The 20,340-nt window shown below is 35.5% G+C and overlaps 1 protein-coding gene across 2 annotated transcripts in view; it reads left to right on the top strand.

Annotated features, from left to right (window-relative positions):
- Nucleotides 1–20,340, top strand: part of CDH6 (cadherin 6) — a 119,610-nt gene that overhangs the window by 54,817 nt on the left and 44,453 nt on the right. For both annotated transcript variants that reach the window (XM_006907115.3, XM_015585732.2), the window contains exon 2: nucleotides 11,442–11,799. In XM_006907115.3, the coding sequence (XP_006907177.1) occupies nucleotides 11,572–11,799 (228 nt within the window). In that variant the 5' untranslated portion in view covers nucleotides 11,442–11,571. The remainder of the gene's footprint in view (nucleotides 1–11,441; nucleotides 11,800–20,340) is intronic.

Here is a 20,340-nt window from a genome sequence, read left to right as displayed (position 1 = left end):
AAGTCCATTAATCAATTGTTAATCAAATAACAATTCCTGATGCTCCAAATGGAACTATAGCTGAGTTTAACAGTAGTTTATAGGACTAAATTATGTTTTGGCTTAGTTTTAATATCCAGAGAAACACATTTCATAATTGGTAGATGTGCAAATATGCTGGCACTTCAGGTTTTTATTTTATTAGGAAAAATACATTAGGTAATTCTATTTCCCCTGCCAGTTTAAATTACAGAGCAAGTCAGTGGCATGCTTAAGTACCAAACATGCCTTATTCTGGGTATAAAGTTTTCTTCTTTAAAGAAAAAATAATATGTAGAAGCAATAGAATTTCTTGCTTTATGTTTTTAAGTAGACTGCCTTTTATGATATTTTGACTTATCGTGTTCTACTAATATTAACTAGCCCAAAGATTACAGATTGTTATATGTGCTATTCTTACACTGCCTATGATCAGCTCTTGGTAAACAGTGATATCAAAAGCAATACTGGCTAATATTATTGTCTGCTTACATGGAAAAATTGTAAGTGGTTTTACATAAATTTAATTTTTATAAAAAGCCAGGAGAAGCTTAACTCAACTGTCCCAACTAGCCTGGCCAGGCTCATCAGTGGAATTTCAATTAAGACATCCAAGGGAGGCCTGCTCCTAAGTCAATGTCATTTCCAAGACTTGCACAGGTTGTGGCTTTATAGAGGATTTGAGAAACTTGGCCACCAGTTTCAGCAATACAGGAACAAACTGTAACAGGACTGATGAAGATTATACTGTTTAGGAGAATAATTTCCCTAATAATGGTAGTAATCAATTATAGGATATGTGCATGTTCTGTCTCCAAAGATTTCAAAATTATTTTGGATACTTTTTCTTCTGATTTTTCATAAAACTACCGAGATAACAGGGCATATCCCAAAAAGACTGGCTTTATTTTGTTTTTCTAGAAGACTGTGAACTGTTTTCCAAAATCAATCTTTATTAACACAGGCAATTATTGCTTATATTGATAGACATGGAAAATGAGGATTCTAAAAAGATAAAGTCAAAAAGTTGATAATATATGAAAGTTAGAACTAAAAACTCAATATCATCAAAATTTTTCTTTTTGTATACATTATGCTCTATTAAAAAGTATTTTTCTGTAGCTTTAAAGGCCATATTACAGACCAATTAAAAAAGTAACATCTGAACATTCTGAATTTCTACCACAGAATTTCTACAATGGATAAATAAAACTGAAAAGCACTTGATTTGATGACTGTGGAACATGAAGTACCAAGGCACAGTTACTTTCAGGGGGAATTAGCCTTCCGCCTGCCTTCATTGTGTTCTGGTGCCCCATTGTTTATAATTACACATGTACACTGTGACAGTGCAGTAGTTAAATTAGAAATTGAACTTCTTTGACAACTGCGGTAAAACTTGACAAAAGATGAATGCGGGGTTTTTTGTTTGTTTCTCTTCTTCCTCTTTCACTTATTTAAACATGTATTAATTAACTTGTTCTGGAAAGTGTTTAGTAAACATTGAACAAGGGCATTTCTTTAGTGGTATAATTAAAATTCCCTCTTAAAATGTTTTGCATAATATTTTATGCGCAATTTGACTCAAGTAAACAGAGGTTCTAATTAAAGTTTTTAAATGAAGGCAATCAAAATTGATAAAACATCTAGCAACCCATTCAAGCACATTGTGTTCCTGTCTAGTGCAAGTTTAATTTGATGGTCAGTAAACATTAGCCTGAATTAGTTAAGATGTCTCCCCTTCATAGGCCCCCTTCTACTTTAATCTCAGGGAATAAACCTTTAAATGTTGCGGCACTCCTTTAAGTTGTTATATAACATTTATTCAATTTCTTCTAAGTTATTACACCAGGATAGTATGAGAAGCATCTAATTTACGTTATTAATCTTCTCCAAATTAAGGGTTACATAAAACACACGAAATAAATGAAGCTATCCAAAAAACAAATGGGGCTTTGATTCTTTTTTCCCATCATAACTTGGTATAAAGGGTTAATCTCTGTAAATAGTGCTCTTTTGGGGTGAGAATAACCATTGTCGCTTTCGATGTTAACAGGCAAATGTCCGAAGCACATTAAAAAATCTGGATCATTATCCCTTTTTGCCATATTTCCATGTGTGTATTACGTGTGTGTGTGTATGATGAAAAAAGTGAAGAGATATGGAAAAAAATTCACTTTGTCTGTAATGCATTGATTAACCTAAAATGAAAAATATTTTAAGGGAAGCTGCAATCTTCCCATCTTTAAATTATTCATACTTTTTTCCTTTTAGTGATACTATAAACGACTCCAAAAATCAAAGCTTTAAATACAAAAATTGTTGGTAATTAATAAGTGATTTACTGGCTCTCAGGATCACTGATATCTCTGATGATCTTTCTTAATTAATGAAGACTAAATCAGATTCCTCTTGGTCCCTTTCTCCATGTTCTCTACCTGAGCTGGCAAGAGGTGGAAGCAGACAGTCATTCCCTCTGACTCTGAACTGTAGAATTGAAGCCTGCTATCCTGAGGTAGCAACCACTTCTGCTTTTCTAAAAGTAAAAGCAAAATAAAATGTAACTCCAACTCCTTGGGGAGTCCGCCTAATGCTGGGGTTTACTTAGCAAGCCTACTGGGCTCTCAAAATGAGCTACCTTTCCAACCTGGCTTTCTTTTTTTTTTTTTTAGTAATAAAGGTGATATTTTGATCTCCATTTAACCTTCCTTTCTTTTATTTCTTAATTTCTTTGGAGTTTGGAGGAGAAAGAGGAGTGCTACTTATCAGGTGCCTCCACTGAGACCCCAAAACTTGAAGAAAATTGAAGCTCATGGTATCAAGTCACCTGCCAGCTTCTCAAGACTAATAAGTATTTATGCTGGGGCACAAATGGGCAAACTGGCTCGAGTATACTTCTAACTAGAGTGCTGTTCCGTCCCTGGATATAAGCACACCTGTCCTAATTTCGCACATAAGAAACAAAAGCTCAGAGAGGTGGAGTAGCTTGCCTGAGATACATAGGAACGAGAGAAAGTAAGTATAAGCTCAAACACGGCTCTTCTAAACACCCCTATAACTACTTTGACAGTCATTTAGCTTGTATTTATTCTACATTCCCATGCCTTCTCGAAGCCAAACATTCGAAAGAACTGGATCTCTTCTTAATGAGTCAAGGTCATCATTATAAATATTCATGTGCTGGATTTCCTCCAGTGCTGTGAAGTATTGATGTATCCATTCTTACAGTCATTAGTCATGTCATCATTAATTCATGTGTGTAGTCATTCTTACATTCAGTTCCTCATGCATTCATCCATACGTTCACTTATTTTACAAATGTTTATCTGGTGTCACCCTGTCCAGGCACTGTTCTTGGCATAGGAACGTAAAGTGTCGCCACTCCCCTAGGCCAGCCACTGACTTTAGTTCTCCTGCCTGCCTTTCGCAGCCATTCTCTGCTCCTTTCAGCCACTGCCCCCCACTAGTGTTGACACTCCAGCCTCCGGCACTCCTTACCCCATCCCCCTAATTTGCCAGGGGATTTAGAAACCTGGTAATAAATTTGTTCAAATTTTGTCTGAAACGAGAGTAAATAAAACCTAGATGCTGTTTCCATGAGCAAAATACAAATGAGACAGTGAATGTCTGGGTTAAAAAGGAGCCTCTAGAGTAGCTGGGTTTTATCCAAGTTCTGCCAACCGCTAGCTGTGCATCCTTGAGCAAAGAATCCAGTCCCTCTAAGCTTGTGTTTCTCATCTCTAAAGTGGAGAATAAGAATGATGGTCTCTATCTCAAAGGATTGTTGTTTAAGATTTATATGTTTACAGAGCATTTATTCCATTTCCTGGCACCGAGCAAACATTTGTTGGCTGTTTTTATTTAGCTTATATGCTTTGCGACAACTATTTTTACTTGTCAGAGACCTGTATTGTTGTTATATTTTCAGAGAAGTCGTGAAGACTCAGTTCTAAGGTCACAGCTATATTGAGCGCTGACTGTGGACAGCAGCCTGGCCTGTGACTCCTCAGAGTGAGTTCACGGTGAGGACTCGGGAGTCTGATGTCAGGGATAGGATCTGGCTCCTTTATAGACTCTTTGCGTGACCTCAGACAAGTTACTCGATATCTCTAAGCTTTTGTTTCTCATCTGAAGAAATTTAAGAATATTATCTTTTTCACAGGATTGTTGTGAGAATTAAATGAAAACATATTTGTGATGTGCTTAGCACAATGCTCGCACGTAGTTAAGTTTAGGGATGGAATGCAGCAAATTTAACTAACATTATTATTTGTGAGTTAGACTTCATGAAATTAGTAAGAGGCTTAGACATTATAAATAAATACATATCCAGTCATAATAACACTTTACACAAGTATGAGCCTTTAAAAATCATCTGTGATATGCCAGGTTTCACAATGACTTAATGGTAAACCCAACCATGTGACTCCTTTAGCAATTTAATCAATTTAAATTGGTTTTGAACTCCTCTCACCCACTAAGGTACCCTCCCTTGCTGTCCCATACCTCCCAGCCAATACTCTCAGGCTATCCTTTCATTGAACTACTGAAGGCAGAACAAACTCAGAAATCATTCACACTAAGGTGTAAGTGGGTTTTGACCTCTTACAGACTTGTTGAGCTTCATTGTCTTAAATGGTTTTGTGTCCAGTAGCTGCCAGAAAGCCTAACTTATAAGCAGGAAGTAATATGAAACGAAGTCTTTCATACATTTCTGCAACCTAGACATATAGTTTGCTACAGAAATGTTTAAAATTCATGCCATGAATAGCAAACTAAAGGGATAAAATGCTTTCTCTTCTCCTTTGTTCTCATGAGTAAATCTTTTGGGAAAAGACAGTGTCCACAAGCCCAAAGCCCTCAGGAACCAGGCAACATGGATAAAGGAATGAAGCAAGCGGGTTTAAAAAAAAAAATGACAGTAAAGCGAGATGGCAAATAGCAATTGAATGGCAACTGACCACAAGGTGGGGTGGGCAGTGACAAGGATCAGTGGGGAAGTGCCTGCACTGCTTCGGGAGGCTGCTCCCTCCACGCCAGAAATAAAAATGCCACCACAACTTCTGAGGTTGAAAGTTAATTCAGAAAGGGCATGTACTGATCTTTCAAGATTAGCTACCGATTTCAGTTTATTAATTGTTAAAGGCAAAACAAGAGATGCTCAAGAGGCCAACTGGCCGTGGCATGGCCAATGTGTATCCTCTGCTAAGATGGTCTTTGACAGTTTAGGTAGTTGTGACCATCTTAATGTTAATAGCTAAGACCTCACATGAACTCATTCATTTTATCCTCATAGCCAACCTATGAAGCGAGTACTATTAGTAGTATCTATCATTTTATAGATAAAGAAACTGAGACATACATTGGTCCCCTACTTGCCCAGCCAGTGTAGGGCAGGGCTAAGCTTCTAACCCAGACATATGGCATGCCAAGGTCCATTCTTAACCATAATTTGATACTTCTCCTCACAATAAATAGTTTGGACTTTTCCCCTCATGTGGAAAAGGAACTTTGTCTTTTATCCTCTTATTCAAGTTTTGGGGTTTTTTTAATCCCAAGTGAGTATTTCAAATCAACAAATATTCCTTGAGCCCAACTATATATAAAACACCATTTTATGTGCTGTAACACATTTGACTTTACCTTCATTAATGCAATGTGTGGAATATGATTTGAGAATGAGGGTAATACTGTAGAATAGCTTCATTTGGAAATACATCAGTTTGCAAACAGATTCACAAATTATCCACAAATATAAACATTTATAAAAAAAATCAGGCATCACTTGATGGCTGTTGCCATAATGATTCATTGGCACCAGAGAAAAGCAATGTGATGAGAGATGCCAAAGCTGTTTGACACATTTCAGTGGAGTTCATTACACACACGAAATGGAACCAATTTTACTCAACAGTGACTTTGACATTTACAGAAAAATGAAATGGAGGTTTAGAAATGAAGACTTCATGTGAAATCCCTACCAAAAATTTTAAATTGGTTCTATCCTTATGTCACCACTTACAGAAGATCAGCCATGTTCTACAGACTCATTTTTATTTACAGCAGGTAGCAACCTATTCAAAACAAAGTTTCTTAGGTGATTGGAAAAATTGATTTTGAACAAACTTAATTGGTTATAAAATTCTTCTCTCAGAATAAAGAACATATATATCTTTAAAGATTTCCTTGTAGGAAACATGTCCCTTTCGCTTCACTCTGTTTAAGTCATTCTGATATCACAGTTCTGTTTCTTTCATTTGCTAGGTTTTAATGGAGTAAATACCATCCTCATCCCCATTGCACCCAAAGACAGTGTGGGACTAGAGAGAGTTCAGCCTCTGAGTTGAGGTACAATAAGGTCAGGAGAAATGGTAACAGTTGTAAATAGTGAGCTGTTTTCTACTTCATTAGTGAGATAATGTGAGAAAATACACCAAAACTTAATAAGAGACTTATGATACATATGCTAAAAGCATTGCTAATGGGTTATGCCAATAGGTTAGAATGACTTATGCATAGACAATATTTTCAGAAATGCTTTCTGTGAGCAGCATCATGCAAAATACTGTGCTACAGTATTTATATGCACGTTATTTATTTGAAGAAATAATTTCATAACAGATTTTAAAATATTTTCTTACTATGGTAAATAGTTAAAATATATTAATAATGTTGCTTTATTGAATGTTTACTGTGCTTTCAATGCCAGCGTTAAGGCTCTGCACACCAAAGAATGAACGTGATTGGTTTCATTTGTAAACCTAGACGGCATTATCGTAAAACTGCACTCATTAGAATTAATCGAGAACACCAAAACAAATGCATGTTAAGTCTGAATTCTAAAACTTTTAAGTAATTATATTGCTTTTAACTCTATATAATAATTACTTATTTGTTTGTCTGTAGATAATATAATAGAATCAGTATCTCAAAACCAAATAATACAATTGAGTCATTTGACTATTATCAAATGTAAGCCACTGGAGAAGCAATTCAATCAACAGAGAACTTTTATAATTAGCATACTAATTATTTGCAAATAAAAGGTAATTCCAAAGTACTCTAAGGAACTTGAAGACATTGTAGTTTGTGTTCTCATTCTATATATCTCTATGAAATATTTTGCATTATTAATTTCCAATAATCTAGGAAAAAAGGGTTTTCTAATCAAAGGAAAACTTCAGCCCAACTTCTGCATTATTTATCACATGTTTTAAATTGGTAGAACCTGAATTAATGAGGCCCAGGCTCCTCCTAAATGGCATGAATTAAATAAAAGTTGGACTTGGCTATGTACTCTCATGAAGATTGAACTATATATGCATATTGGCTGCCGGGCAAATGAATTTTCAAAGTATGCAATTATCAATGCTGTGTGGGCCTCACTTGCTATTGATAAACATCCTAATTACCTTTGACACATCGCTAACAAAAAAAGGCTTCTGCAAATATTTAAACTATTTTTCTGGATTGACCATGTTTACATATCAAATTTTAAAGTATACAAACAGTAGCCTATAAGAAATAGAAAATTAAAAAAAAAAATACCAGCAAAAAGAAAATAAAAAGTAGAGACATGGTCTGTTAAGTAATCTTTTAAACCCATTGCTAAACTGTCATTAGGCAGTTTGAGTTTTAATTTTATAGAGTTTTTAATCATTCTGATTTGCTCTTAAGGCCATGAGATGATAGGGGCAAAATTATACAATATCTACTTTGTTTTGCATTCTCTCCTCTCCCACAACCTAATCTGGTTCTTTCCTGATTGAAAAACCATGCCTGCTATTTTAAAATTCAGGGTCTATATATGCCCTTAAGTCTTTGTCCTTTTGGTTTACTTCCTGACATCTTCAAAATGAACTAGGCCATCTGATTACTACTTGCCACATGGTTCTACAGTATTTTGACTGTTCAGAAGTCAGCAGCTCTCTCACATTTCTCAAAGTTGTCTTTCTTTGCTTAAAATTACAGCCATTCGGCACCTTAAGCATCCTGAGTTTTTCCGTCTAAGGTCATGTGTAGGGTATGGTTTTTTGTTTTGCATTTCATGTTTTTAGATTAAGTAAAATCTAAACTATATATATATGTCATTCATTTGAGCTCTAACAAATTCTTATCTTATATAACATTAGAACAATGTCAGCCTGTTAACTAAAAGAAGACATGTTTGTCCAGTACCATTTTACAAGGACAAAATTACAGCACTGAAGCTACTTCTCTGTAAAGCAAAATGGAAAGGGAAAAACACACAAATTTTATAAATGAGACCATCCTCCCATGAACTTTCCTTTAGCCTATGGTCTTCTTCTTCACGTAGGCAGTGGGCATAAGGTTTCTGCTTTCTATATTTTCACTATCACTGTGAAATCTTCAACTGAAGTCCACACAAAGGAAAAGAATTAGCAAACGGACTAATTATCATTTTTAAAGTACTTCCAGGAAGGGGGGAGGGGGGAAAATAACAAAATAAAATGTTAAAATAAATAAATAGATAGATAAATATTTAAAAATAAAAATAATAAATTAATACATGCAAGATATATAAAAGGAATGCCTGACATATAACATGCACTCAATAAATGTGTTTTTGCTGTAAAAAATAATAAAATAAAATAAAGTACTTCCATTCCTTGATTTTAAAAGAATTTGACTTTCTTGAAAATGCTTCCTAAAAAATAAAAAAACTATTTAAACCTAGGAGGGGACTATGCTATATTTTGCAGACTTTTGCATTGTGCGTATAAATGGATTCTATACATGCAACATAAAAAATAGTAAAAATAACAATAGTGATAATAACAACAGCTAATACTTACTAATACCTCACTAAGTGCCAGGCGCTGTTCTAAGTGCTTTGCATATAATGACTTATTTAATTCTTACAAAACCCTATAAAGTAGTTACTGTAATTATCCCCATTTACAGAAGAAGAAACTAAGGTAACAGTGAGATTAAGCAATTTTCCCAAGATCACACAAACTAATAGGCAGAGCTGGATTTAAACCCAGGCAGTCTGGCTCCAGCATTGATAATGTTAACCACTATGCAGTCCTGCCTATTAAGAAGTATTAAATAAGAATTGCTAAGTTATATGTTCAACAGTTTGGAGTTTTTTTTTTTACTACAGAATTTCATGGCTAAATCTATCCCTCTAGAAAGCTAATGCCAAATATGAGTGGATCATAGTAATTTTAGTAATTTTGCAAACAGTTTTTAGCATGGACACACCCTGCCTAATTGATACAAAAAGAGCTGGGGTATAGATAGCAAAACTAGATGTTCTAGCATACTTAAAAAATACTTCTTAAATGTGTACCACTTTAAAAGCTCATTGCCAACTAAGCAAAAAAAGAAAGAAGGAAAGAAATACTTGACATTTTGGTATCTGTGATATTAAAAAGAACTAATATTTAATATTCGAGTGGCAACAGCTTGTAGAGTTTGCACACAACACCCACAGGGATTGATTTTTCTTTAAAATGGCCTTTAGGAGTCTGCCTTTCAAACAGCTGACACCTCCTTTCTGGGCATCCCTCTTTCCTGCCAGTAGCACGGAGCACGCTCTGAGTGCAGCAGCAGACATCTAATTCTTCACCTTCAGGATTTGTCTGTGCAAATAATGGAGAATGTGGGAAATTAAGAAAAATGTAATTTCCACTGAATCGACCTCAGTGTAATCTCTACTACTGAAAATGAATAGATGTCTTCAGAGGGCTTCTCTCCATATGCTCTCTCAGTCCCCCTCACGTACCATCCGTAAGAGAGAAGATCATCATTACCTAATTGATCATCAGTCATTCCACACTATACCGAGGCCACAAATGACAAGTATACTGTTGCCTCGCATTTTCCCAGCATGACTAATTGTCACAGTACTAATTTACTCACCTGTGGAATCTTCATCTACCCCAGCCTGATGTCAAGAAGATGCATAATAATGGAATAAAGATTTTAAAATGCTGAATACTATGAAATATTTCACTTACGCTCCAACAGAAAGCTTTCACCAAGCCATGTGTTAGGTGGCAATTACTCATTGCTGAGGGGGAAAAAAAGTGACCACTTTTTCCCCCCATAAACATTTATCTGGTAGAATAATAGGAGAAAAGTGAACAAATCTTTTCTGACAGAGGGAAAAAAATCACTGATCAGATTACCCAAAACATGTTTCTTTTCTGCATTTATTCAGAGTGAATATACCAGTTTTATTATATTATAGCCTACATTACAAAGCACTTCCTTTTTTGTTAGTCTTATTTTAAAAAAATATTTTTTCTGTATCAGATAGTATGATGAAGGAATAAATTGTTAGATTTTTTTCAAGAAATGTGAAAAAGTTTAGAATGAAGATATAGGCATGTATTACTTTAATTACATAAAATAGTAAACCAATTTGTGACATCTTTGCCAAGCAGTCTGACCAGAGGAGTTTTTAAATGCTAGGTTGTATTCTTGAAAAATAATATTTGTCATGGAAAATTATAACCTATGAGTATAATAGCTGACTTTCTGAAATCCTGCACTGTGATATTAAGATATGTCTGATGCACCTGGGAAACTTACGAATTTTAATAAATACGGCTGGTTGCTTATGATACAAGTAAAATTTTGACATAAAAGCCGAAGATTTTCTAAAGATATTTGAACAGAATTGTTCATTTAATTCTCATATGCTATTAAATTCAAATTCTATCCTAGTTTATTAACCCATCCTGTGGTGTTATTAGGTCATATGAGGAAAAAAAGTTTCCTGGTCAAGTTTGGGAAATACTAGATTAAATATAGGCTTGTCACCATTGTTATGAAATTTCACTTCAGAAACTTCAGTATGTGAATATGCACTCTGAAGAGAGGGTGTATGGTCTTTTCAGCCTTATTTGACCCAGACTGTCCCATCAGCATACCTCTAAAGTCACAAGTCTGAGTCTGCAGAACGGGCTTGGCCTTGACTTACGCCTACACAGGTTCTCAATACATTCTCGTGAAATTTCACCAATATCCACTCAAATGAATTGAAATCGTCTGTGATATTCTTTGCCTTACACTCATTCATCAGGATAAATATGGAAATAGAATCAGAAACACGAACCCATTTCTTCTAACCAGATCTCAGCCCACGTACCCAGAGGTAAAAGAGTAGTGAAATAATCCACTCTGGCATGTTGACCTACAACAATGCTATTACTTAAAATAGGATTTTTAAGTGATAGAAAAGGAGAAAGGAAAACAGCAGCTTCCTACTCGGCACATGACTACCATTTAGTATTTCTGAAAGACCGTTTTCCTCATTTCAAAATTGATAGCCAACTTATTTGTGTTGTTTTGGTATTCAAATTTCTGTCCTCTTTTGCCAGGGCTTATTTACTCGAACACTGAATTTTAAGCATCTCTAAAAATGCTTGATATGTTATTATTCTTTCCAGATATCCTCTGAGAGCCAAGCAAAGAGCATTTAAGAAAGAAAGGAGGAATGAAGCTGGATACAGTGCAGTGAAAAAAATCACTGGGAGAAGAGAAGTACCCACTGCCCAGGGACTGGACTGAGTCATCAGAATGAGAACTTACCGGTACTTCTTGCTACTCTTTTGGGTTGGTCAGCCCTACTCAACTTTCTCAACTCCATTATCTCAGAGGACTAGTGTTTTCCCAGCGAAGAAAAGGGCCCTGGAGCTCTCTGGGAACAGCAAGAATGAGCTGAACCGTTCGAAAAGGAGCTGGATGTGGAATCAGTTCTTTCTCCTGGAGGAATATACTGGATCCGATTATCAGTATGTGGGCAAGGTAGGATTCCACTGGGCGTTTTGGCATTCTGGTTTTAAAAGCCAGAAGAAGTTACTTCTAATAAATAGACGGGGAGGATGTGAACGATTCCCCAATACAGTAAGAATTGTTGCTTATCTGGTAAGACTTTTTTTTCCACTTACGTAGTTTCGGGAAGAAGACTGTAGCAAGAAGCTGAGAAATGTTAGCACTGCAACAAAGAAAGAGAAATGCTCCCGTGGAAAATAAAACACCCACAACCATTTACACAGGATTATCATAAATCCTTTAATTTTTACTTTAGTTTGAAAAAATGTGATCCAGCATATTCTATAAAGTAAGAAGTATTAAAAATAGGAATAGAGCAGGCAAGCTGTAAGGAAAGCAAGGTTCCTTTTTCTCATTCTGAAAGCAAACATTTTCAGCTTTAGTCCTTTGGCCAGGTTCAGATTAAGTATTTCTTAACTCTGCTACCTACAGTGCCATCCATTCTCTGACCGAATGGAGCCCTTTGTCCTCAGAACCCACCACTGCCTTAGATTTGTTTGTTGTTAGTGCTGCCGATGCTGCTGATGCTGTTTTGTCTTGTCTCAGATAATTGGCAAGAGCTAGGCATTTCGAAAGCTTGTGATTTAACTGTGGCAAGATTCACAAAAGAGAAAAATGGTTATGGAGAGGTGCAATTTCCAAATATCATCTGACCATTTTATTGACTCCGGAAAGTAGAATGAGGAGGCATCACTTTTGATAGCCCTTACCGATTCCTGGAGCTGAGTCAGGGAATCAGCGTGGTTATCCTGTCACTGTGAGTTTCACTGGTATTTCATCATCAGCTACGGTCTTGTTGCAGAATATCTGCATACTGCAAAGATGTTTTTAAAAAGGGATACAGGTTTGCACTTTATAGGTTTTTTTCGTAATATGGTATTGATAAGAAAAATCATTGTCATACATCCTTTACATAATGAAACTGGGAATGAACATAATAGAGATGACAAAATGTCTTTGTTGATGATTCCAGCTATGATTTTTAAACATTGATATTAGGATATCATGCAAATCACATAAATTTTGCAGATTCCAGGGGCTGCATAGTCACACTTCAATTTGTTATCAAATATCCATGAATAGCTGTGGCCAAAATTCTCTTTAAGTATTTACCCCTATAAATGAAGGGAAGCCGTTGGGCTGAGGTAACCAGGCATTGTTCCAATCGAGTGAAATATTAATGGGGAATAAAGGAAGAGAGGAAGTATTCAGTGAATGGGGTGAACAGTAACACAAATCCTCAAGGGTCTAGTCTTGTATTTGCTGTAAAATTCACATGCTATGTGACCACTGAAGACAGTCCACTTACCTGTACTTCACTCCATTTCTTTTATGAAATTGAATAGCACTACATTTATAGGGTAATGGTTATAAGAAATAATAATAATAATCTCATAATCTTTAAAGTACTTTTTTTAATACAAGTAACACTCCCATAGTTTTTTAAAAGTGTTTTGTCTAAATAATTGATTCCCCTCTTTTTTGCTTTTTCTTCTCAAATTGCAATGCCATTATATACATATTTAAAAAAACAAACAAACATGTATTTTCAGAGAAAGGCCAAGATATTTCAGGACACCAGACGCAGCAATGGATAAAACTACATAGAAATTCAGTTTTATGAGCATAATTGTGAGAGGTAATTTTACCATGTGGAAAAGTCATGAGCTGTGGATGCAAGCAGATCCAAGGCTGCATCACTATTTTGCCAATTGCCATTTGTGTGGCTCAGGGCAGGTTATTAACCTTTCCAAGCTTTAGTTTTTTCATCTGGAAAATGCATGCAGCAATTCCGACCTCATAGAATTGCAGTATAATTTAAGTGAGATGAGAACTAGTGGCTGGCACATAGTAGGTGCATAAAGAAATTGTCATTATTGGTGAACTACCCATTGTATACACTCTATTAAATCTACCAGTAATTCATTGACATGGCATATTGATTTTTATATCATTGCAAAAGGAAAATGAGGTAATTAATGGATCTCTCAGTGGATGGAAAATGTAGAGAGTGGCAAAAATCCCTTCATAATCACTGCTCCAATTGGATTAGTTGGATTTTGGATATTTTATTGGCAGCAAGAAAAATCTCCCTACCTTACCTTCATCTTCCCCTCCCCCACTTCCATAATACATAAAAGTTATGGGGAAAAAAGTTAAGGGCGATTATTGAAATTGTCATAGTTGCCAGCACTGCTACATCAGATGTGTGGAAGAGCTATCGTTGCACTATTGATAGGGCATTTTCCCATCTTTGGGTTATGTTGTGTCAACAGACAAAAGGATTAGGTTATAATGTGGTTTTTACCACAATTAAAAATAAACAAAAAAATAATTAATTTTTAAAAAGTTTGGGTTCCTCATATGGCATCCAGTTGGTCCACTTTTAATAGACTTGGAATAAAACAGATACCTGATGAGATTATCCACATCTACAAGGTCAAGAAACTATTGAAAAAAAATTTTTTTTTTCAAGATCAGGCTATTGCAGAGGTTCCAAAATTTTCTTGGGTCACATGTCCTTAATGTTTCAGTATTTTTCTCAGTGCCCTTAGGCTAAAAGACATAGTTAGGTCCAAACAACTTAATTAGTGTTTGTGTTCTAAAATATAAATAACCATTTGACAAAAATCCACATCAATTAACACACAAAAAATAAATTTTTATTTCATTTTTAAATAACCACAATTATTTCCTAATGGAAGGTGTGTGCCTATTGGGCACTGTGTGACTTCATAGTTTGGACTCAGCGGCCTGGATTCCTTTTCCACATTGATTTTTGCACTGTATTCACTTTCCATCATAAGTGCTGGGGGAAACCCAGCCTCATAAATATATGACATCGAGAAAAGGAATATAGCACCACCTACTGTTGAAACTGTGAACTACCGTGACACAAGGTGTCTGACGACCTCAAATGTTGCATTATTTCTCTGGAAGGTTTCAAATATTTCCTGGTGCCCAAATGAATTCCCTGCTGCACCCCAGCGTGCTTCAGTGCACTCTCTGGGAACCATCAGACTATAGTTAGATCGTCATGTAAAGGTATACAAAGGCTAATAAAATCTTAAATTATGCTGTTAGCCCTACTAAATAATAATTAGTTACAGCCTATTCTTGAAACCTGAAACTGAAAGGATTGATCTGTACATGTAACAGATAGAATCGTTAACTGAGGAAAAGTAATGCAGTTGAGCAAATAGCTCTTAAAGTAGAAGAAACGTTTTCACGTTATAAGCATCTCTTTATATTTGTATTTGTGTTCATTCGTTTTGATTATCTTGGGTTAAGTCAAGAGGACAATGAAGAAAATGTCAGAACAGGTGTGGGAGCAAAGGGCTATCGGGTGTCCGAGGAGGAAAAAAAATAGGCTCGCTGAGCATCCAAGAAGCAGCAGAAGACAGTCTGGAGGCTGGATGACCACCAGGTAAAGAGACAGGATTATACTTAAAACTTGAAGCACAAGCATAGGCTATAAGACCTTCCTCCTCTTCCTGTCTTAATACTCCTCAGCATTTCACTGTGTTCTGTGGCCAATAAGATTAACACAGAAACATGGATTCTGCAGGGTTAAGGAGGTATGCACTTACTGTGGATAGAAGTGAATAAGGGCAATTATAGCCAAAACATTGACAACCCAAACTCTGATTTATGAGAAAAACTTAGCCCCTCTACTCACCTAAAATGATCATGGCAGGTAGGGATAATAAAGTAGGAAGAAATGGTCCTATCTTAGGTAAGAGTTTGTGAGTTTAAGATATAGATGCAGATACAGATAAGGAATATGATTTTTTTCTAAAATATATGACCATTTGGGGGCAACTTTTAGTTAAATTAACATAAGCAGCTTCTGTATCACCTGGGAGTTATTTAGATATGCAGAATCTTTCACCCCACCTGAGAAACTGTGTTTCAGCAAGACCCCCAGATTACAATTAGAGAAAAGTTATTTTTAAAATACCTTGCCTGGGTCTCACCTCCCCAGAGATTCTGATTTAGTTGGTTTTTAATTAAGTACGTATGATTCCAATATGTGGCAAAATTTGAGAACCACTGTTCTAGGAGATTATTATTGACAATAATTATAACAAAATGTGGCTAGCTCAGTGCTAAAGTGGGCATCCACAAAGTATTATAGAAATGCAAAAGAGGGAGACAGCTGGGCTTGGAGTTCAGTAGAGCTTCCAGAAAGAGGTGATGATGTTAAAAAAATCTCCTTAAAGGAAGAGTAGGTGTTAGCTCACTGCAGAGGGAGAATTACCTGTACTTGCCAATTAATTGTATGCAGAAGCCAAAGGAGAGAAAGCAGAAGGTTCAGAAAATTGTAAATAGAAATCAGGATATTGAAATTGTCACTCATGCCGGCACAGAAACCAGAAAAAGGTGTGTATTTCAAGGGCTAAAGGGAAGAGTATGTGGTTTTATACAAAATCCACTTAGATTATCTTTGGCTTATGTAAGATTAATAGAAAAATAAGAAGAAAGCATCATAATTTCACATTTTCAGAAAACACCGTGCCCCTCCTGCTGGCTTGACATAATATAGCAATTCTTTGATGATGATTAGTGTATAGTGTAAGTTCAATAAGAAAGAAGAACATAGGTAGATATTGATTAGATTTTGAAGACATGAACATTCATTAATAGAGAGATGAATGTATTTAAAATCTCAGAAGTATGCACAATTTTAATCAAAAGATTCACATATTATCATTAAACAGCCCACAGCAATGCTTTATTTCCTTGTCTCTTCCACTTTATCCTTCAAAATGTCTTCTCCTTCCACATAACGTGTACATAACATCCATCTCCTTTAGAAGCATTCGAGATGCTTCTATTTTTAGGAGCATACCAGGAGACCTGTTTTAATTGAATTTGATAAACTGTATATTTTCATAGATATTTTCTGATGCTAGCTTTTTGGAACTTGGTCATGGTTTTCTTTTGGGGAGCTTTCCCCAAAATTGATATGCTGTGCTTTTTTAAATATCATGAAACTCTAATGCACAGGTCTTCCTAGTATGCCTTGCTCTTGAGTCTTTAAAATTAATGTCTACACAATTCAATGAAGCCACTATTAGTATAATTAGACAGTAATGTCTTAATGGCTCATAAAAATAAAAGTTGTCAACCATATACAACTTTATTTGTTCCTATAATTACAGGATCCAAATTCAGTAAACATGAAGCAATATTTTACACATTATGAAAGACCATTTAAAAGATTCTGTCATTGAAATATTGCTTTCTTATATTTCTATCATTTTTCTTTCTGAAAAGAACATACTTAAGAATAGAAACCTCCAGATGCTAATTTGATAGGTGATTCAGAGACTCATTTAACCACTATCACTTCCAACAGCAGCATCGGATTAAAACATCGTCATAGCTAACATTTACTGAGCATTACTTTGTTCCAGACACTCTGCTAAGTGCTTCAGGTGTATTATCTCATTGGACCTTCACAAGTACCTTAATGACCAGATATTATTTATGTTCCTCTTTTACAGAGGAGTAAACTAAGGCTTGGAGCAGTGAGGTATTTTAGCCCAAAGTCTCACATCGCTAGAAATTAGCAGTCTGCCTCTGTCTGGCCTTATAACTGCTCAGTTATATGCCACACTCCGTAGAGCCACTACTTCACAGAGCCATTGTGAGGCACTAATGAAAAAACACAGAACATGCTTTGGCATTCAATGATTGCATTCAACTCCATACTACAAATACCTACTGACAACCTGCTGTGTGAAAACTAAGAGTAAAGAGAAAAAGAATTTTTTTAAAAAAAGAGCTACACAAATATGTCTGCATGAATACTTTGTGCATTTCTTTTACTTTTTCCTGATTTTCATTTCCAGAACATACCAGTGATATTCAAAATAGTTACCTGTGAGTATTTTAAAATTAGATGTGCAGTTAGTGGCCTTTTTGGTCATTATGATGAAAAAGTGTCTTTTCTTTTTATTTCCCTTGATAAACTCTAAACTTCTGTTCTGGTTCGATGACCTGCAATGATCTTTTTACTTGAGTCAGGACAAGTGCCTTGGGCACATCTTTCTTCTTTATCGTTTAAATTTAATGCTCAGCCATTTAACATTTTTATATTAAAACTGGTTAGTGTATTTAAGAGAATGTGCATTCATTCGGTAGTTAAATGTACTTTTTAAAAATGTTTCAAGGAGTAACTTCTCAACTGCTAATATTGGTAGTACTCCTCATTTCTTTTCCACTGTCGGCTAACTAATTTCACTTCCTTAATAACAAAAGCTTCAATTTGCTATATGATGCTAAGAAAATGCCCTGTGTAACAGCAATTCTCTTTCTGTGTCTTAAACTTCCCTCTATGCATTGTCGCTCATGGGGAGAGGAGAACAGTTAGAATGTCTAACTTTGGTCACAAATCTAAAGGCAACTTGTGGCTGCCAGGGACACACGGAGTAAAATATAGAAAGCCAGCAAGGACCCCATCCAGGATCTCCAACTTCCAAGTCATCATGCCTGTGGAATCCTATATCCTTCTACTTGTAATTCAATTTGTTCAACAAAATGGAGGGATGACGGTGAATACAAGAGAGTTAAGGGTTCAGGTCCTTTTTTACCTCCATGCTCCACAAGTCAAACAGAGCTAGAGGTCGTTGGAAGGTTACAGAGACTCTACATGCTCATTAAAACAAAATCTAGCCAATGGACATTGTTAAGTATTTCTTTACTGATTGCCTTAACTTATTTGTACTTATTAAACTATGTAGTATTTGATTTGCATCAGTTCTTCATTTTTTGTCATATATGGGTCTGCCATAGCAGATGGAAATATAAATATACAAAATTCCAACATCCTAGTTTATATATCCTTTAAAATCAAAATATCTAATTATCCTTTTAACTGAATTTTATTTCAAAAATCAGATTAAAAATCTCTGACATTTTGGTAATCGATGGTCAATATCTTAAACCATGATTATTTTCATTTCCACCGATATAAATGACAGAATTAATACATTATTTTAAATATGGGAGGACAAGTACATACTGTAACCAGAATTACAAATTTAACTTTTAGAGGGCCCTACCTCTGTAGTCAAAATTAAAGATATCCTCCTAATGCTCTACCCTCTTTTACCAGAAATAAACAGATTTTGAGTAAGGGTCTTGCCTTTGATAGCCTTCATCAAATTTAGAGATTATGTTAAGATGTCATTGTGTCCTTGGAAACTCAAAGAGGCATCTCTTTCTGTGTCTATGTAGGCTGCTGGTAGCAAACCTCACCTTCCTATAAGCTTACATGTCAGTTGTTATGTAATATAATCCTTGTGAGCATGCTAAGTATATCAGTATTCTTTGCAAACCTATCTTTCCATCTGGAATTGAAGAAGAGGCTAAACGTACAGAATTCTCCATAAGAGAATGAGAAAAAGATTTTTTTCTTATTGCCATTATTGATAAATAAGTAAAAGTAACAAGTATTCTCAATATGAGGCGTCGAATTTGAAATTACGCGACCTGGAATAAGAAGAAAAGCAGCATGCCAAAATATTCCATGGGAAAAATATTTATAGTTTCTTCCAGTTTTCCATTCACAGAGAATACACGTACACAAGAAAAGAGAGGCATTTTAAAAAGATTTAAATGTATACATGTCTGAAATATATGAATAAATATTTTAGGTGAATTGGTGTATTTCAAAAGACCTGAAGGCAGTAATAAAGGCATAACAAAGAGCTTGAAATATCATTCTGGATATGGGATTTAATGCTGACTAGAGGGAACGAAGATTGGAGTTAAGAAGGCAATTGAAGAAGTTATCTCGGCTATGGCATTTCGAATAGATTTGGAGAGAAAATGCTTTTCACTCATTCAACAATTACTCACCAGAGAGTGTAAAGTTAATAGCATAGGCAGCCTGCCTGTGTTCCAGCCCCAGCTACACTGTGGCTACCTGGGTAAATCCAAGCAAGTTATTTAACCTCTCTCTGCCCTCCATTTCTTCAACTGTCATAAGGGGGCTAATAAACATACTGAGGTGAGGATTAAATAAGCTAATATGCAGAAAGGGCTTAGAATGGTGCCTAGAATATCACACTCACTAGTAAGGTACTAACAGAAGACCAGTACAAGGCAGGCAGGAGCCCTGCTATCAAGTGCTCCTCCAAAGAACAGAAATGTGAAGAGAAGAACCAAAGGTGATGATTTCACTAATGTTCTGTCTCCTTCTGTGAAATCAAGTTTTATGGGCCCAAGCAACTAAGGCATCTACAAATGTGATTAATCAACGCAATTCAGCAGGCTAAGCATATATAAAAATATTAAATTTTCTTTATTATCTCAACCAAGCGAAAAATAAAGCGTACACTAAAATCATGTTATTTGATTATCTGGATAACACTTTTAGATCTTCCTATTAAGGTTATTTATCATTTTATTTTAAAACATCATCACTTTATGCCACAATTTGGAGTTTACATTATTTAAATTGCTGTGAAATGTTAAGAGTCTGGTTAGGTCTTGTTCCGCTCC

The sequence above is a fragment of the Pteropus alecto genome, unplaced genomic scaffold (genome assembly GCF_000325575.1).
Source record: "Pteropus alecto unplaced genomic scaffold, ASM32557v1 scaffold152, whole genome shotgun sequence".
NCBI classification, from domain to species: Eukaryota; Metazoa; Chordata; class Mammalia; order Chiroptera; family Pteropodidae; genus Pteropus; species Pteropus alecto.
Note: the sequence above shows the minus strand (reverse complement) of the source record. Positions and strands in the feature narration are given on the sequence as shown.